We start from the raw sequence: 1,952 nt of genomic DNA on the forward strand, positions 1-1,952 counted from the left end.
GCCGATTATATCGTGCATCACTACTTTGTACCTCTTGAGTTTCCATCACCTGTGAAAGATTGTTCCCCCTTTTTACAAAAGCTGAAGTTTACACTTGTAGTCTGAATTTGAATACCTCTGATTTTGAAGTCAAAGGAGCCTTGGATCCGAACAATAGTCCTTTATTTTTATTTTTTTTTAAACTGTAGTCCAAAGGAACCTTTGTTCTATTGTTTCCCTTTGCTGCATATGCATTACTTTCTGTTATGTTTGCTTCTCTCTGCAGCTTTCAGCATGGAGACGTGCAAACTGATGATCAACATGCTGGATGTATCCTTCAGACGTTATTCAACCATCCTCTCTTAGATTGAAATGGTCCTAAAATGACATGTTTTGCACATAAAAAAGTGTCACTACTAGTTATAACAAAATGGAGTCAATGGTTCATTTCAGTCACTTCGAAAAATCTGAGATTCTGGTTGTCTGTGAGACTGCTAAAAGCTTTTATTATTTCATCAAATGGATATAAGCTGTTGAATTTGTGGGTTATGAATCTAAAAATACTCATATTCAATATTATTTTACACATTTTGTTCAATACACAAGTTAATATTTAAGAAAAACGAATCTTGATGACAAACACATTTTCAAATCTGCCTCATGGTCAGCATGAATGCAAAGCCCTGTTTTATCTAAATAAATTTAAAAAATCTGTATTTTCTTTTCTAAATTTTGGCCTCATACAGTTTATGAACTTTGGAAATGTTTTTTCTACATTAATTGCTGAAAGCTGCACATAAAACAAGCTGTTCTGAGTAAATTTTAAAATAAAGTAAGAGAAAATGCTTTTTTCACAAACCAGCCCAGGTTTTCTATCCATAAACGGTCTCTATCCACCATCTTTAGGCTCTTTATTCTGCTGTTGTTTTGAGACAACTGGGCTAAGAGATTAGCATTTGAGTAAAAGTAAAAAACTCCAGTACAGTTTTCTATGCTTAGAAGAATCATAACCTTTATAGACAGAAACGTCTGCATGTTCTGGAGATAAAATTAGTTAAATTCAGTTATTATAAATTCTAGTCTTTCAACATTTCTATTTTCTCAGTTGCTTTACCTTTTTTTTTTTTTTCTTAAATCTCACGGAATCGTGTTAAAACTGTTAAACCTTAAACCACATTGTGGACAAACCAAAAAGCTTCCAGGTATCAGGGGGTTTTACCAACCACAAAACCACAGATGCAAACTGTTCCAATAAGCAAATGTGAGCCATGGATGGAACGGATAGAGTAGCCATTAAACAATAAGAAAGAGAATATATATATATAAATATATGCAACTGTTGTTTTTACAAATATTAGTTTAGAAAAAATGTTTAATTTTGCTTTAACCTAATTCTTAAGAATATTAAGTAAACGTAGATTTAAATCCAGAGATTGGAGCTATTCTGTTTTTGTGATAGAAAGAAGGGATAACAAGAAGTAAGTGAAAATTCCTTGACTGGAAATGCTTTCTTAGAGGGACATGTCTGGGATGATGGGTTTCAACGAGTTCAAGGACCTGTGCCAGGCCCTCAACGGCTGGAAAGGCACCTTTACATCCTTTGACCGGGACCACAGCGGGACAGTGGAGGGCCATGAACTGCAGCAGGCCATCGGCACAATGGGTAAGGACAGTTTGAAAGATTTGCTTTGTCACTTTTGACTCTTTAAAACCGCTTGGATATTTCTGCTGAAATTAAGTTTTTGTTTTAAGGCGCATAGCATGATTAAGACAATTTTTTGTAAATCCCTCACCGTTTTTAACATTGTGTTTATGTACCGTAGGCTACAATCTAAGCCCTCAGGCTATGAACTGTATCATGAAGCGCTACAGCAACCATGGCAGAATTCCTTTTGATGATTTTGTGAGTTGCTGTGTGAGACTCCGTGCCCTGACTGGTGAGTAAATCATGGGTTCATATGAGACACTGAAGG

General features: G+C 35.4%; 1 protein-coding gene across 1 annotated transcript; it reads left to right on the forward strand.

Annotated features, from left to right (window-relative positions):
• Nucleotides 1-228: 228 nt before the first annotated feature.
• Nucleotides 229-1,942, forward strand: LOC107099470 (sorcin-like). Its single transcript, XM_015397608.1, has 3 exons — nucleotides 229-309; nucleotides 1,495-1,642; nucleotides 1,803-1,942. Exons 1-3 carry the CDS (start codon nucleotides 229-231, stop codon nucleotides 1,922-1,924), a joined length of 351 nt encoding a protein of 116 aa, XP_015253094.1. The 3' UTR covers nucleotides 1,925-1,942.
• Nucleotides 1,943-1,952: the final 10 nt, after the last annotated feature.

This window comes from Cyprinodon variegatus, unplaced genomic scaffold, assembly GCF_000732505.1.
Source record: "Cyprinodon variegatus isolate N-32 unplaced genomic scaffold, C_variegatus-1.0 Scaffold873, whole genome shotgun sequence".
Lineage (NCBI taxonomy): Eukaryota > Metazoa > Chordata > Actinopteri > Cyprinodontiformes > Cyprinodontidae > Cyprinodon > Cyprinodon variegatus.

Bases quoted from the DNA above. Each gene is read 5' to 3' on its own strand.
- LOC107099470 (XM_015397608.1), top strand. From the start codon at position 229: ATGCATTACTTTCTGTTATGTTTGCTTCTCTCTGCAGCTTTCAGCATG. The intron at 310-1,494 runs GTATCCTTCAGA...ATGCTTTCTTAG, and splicing joins TGATGATCAACATGCTGGAT to AGGGACATGTCTGGGATGAT. The intron at 1,643-1,802 runs GTAAGGACAGTT...TATGTACCGTAG, and splicing joins GCAGGCCATCGGCACAATGG to GCTACAATCTAAGCCCTCAG.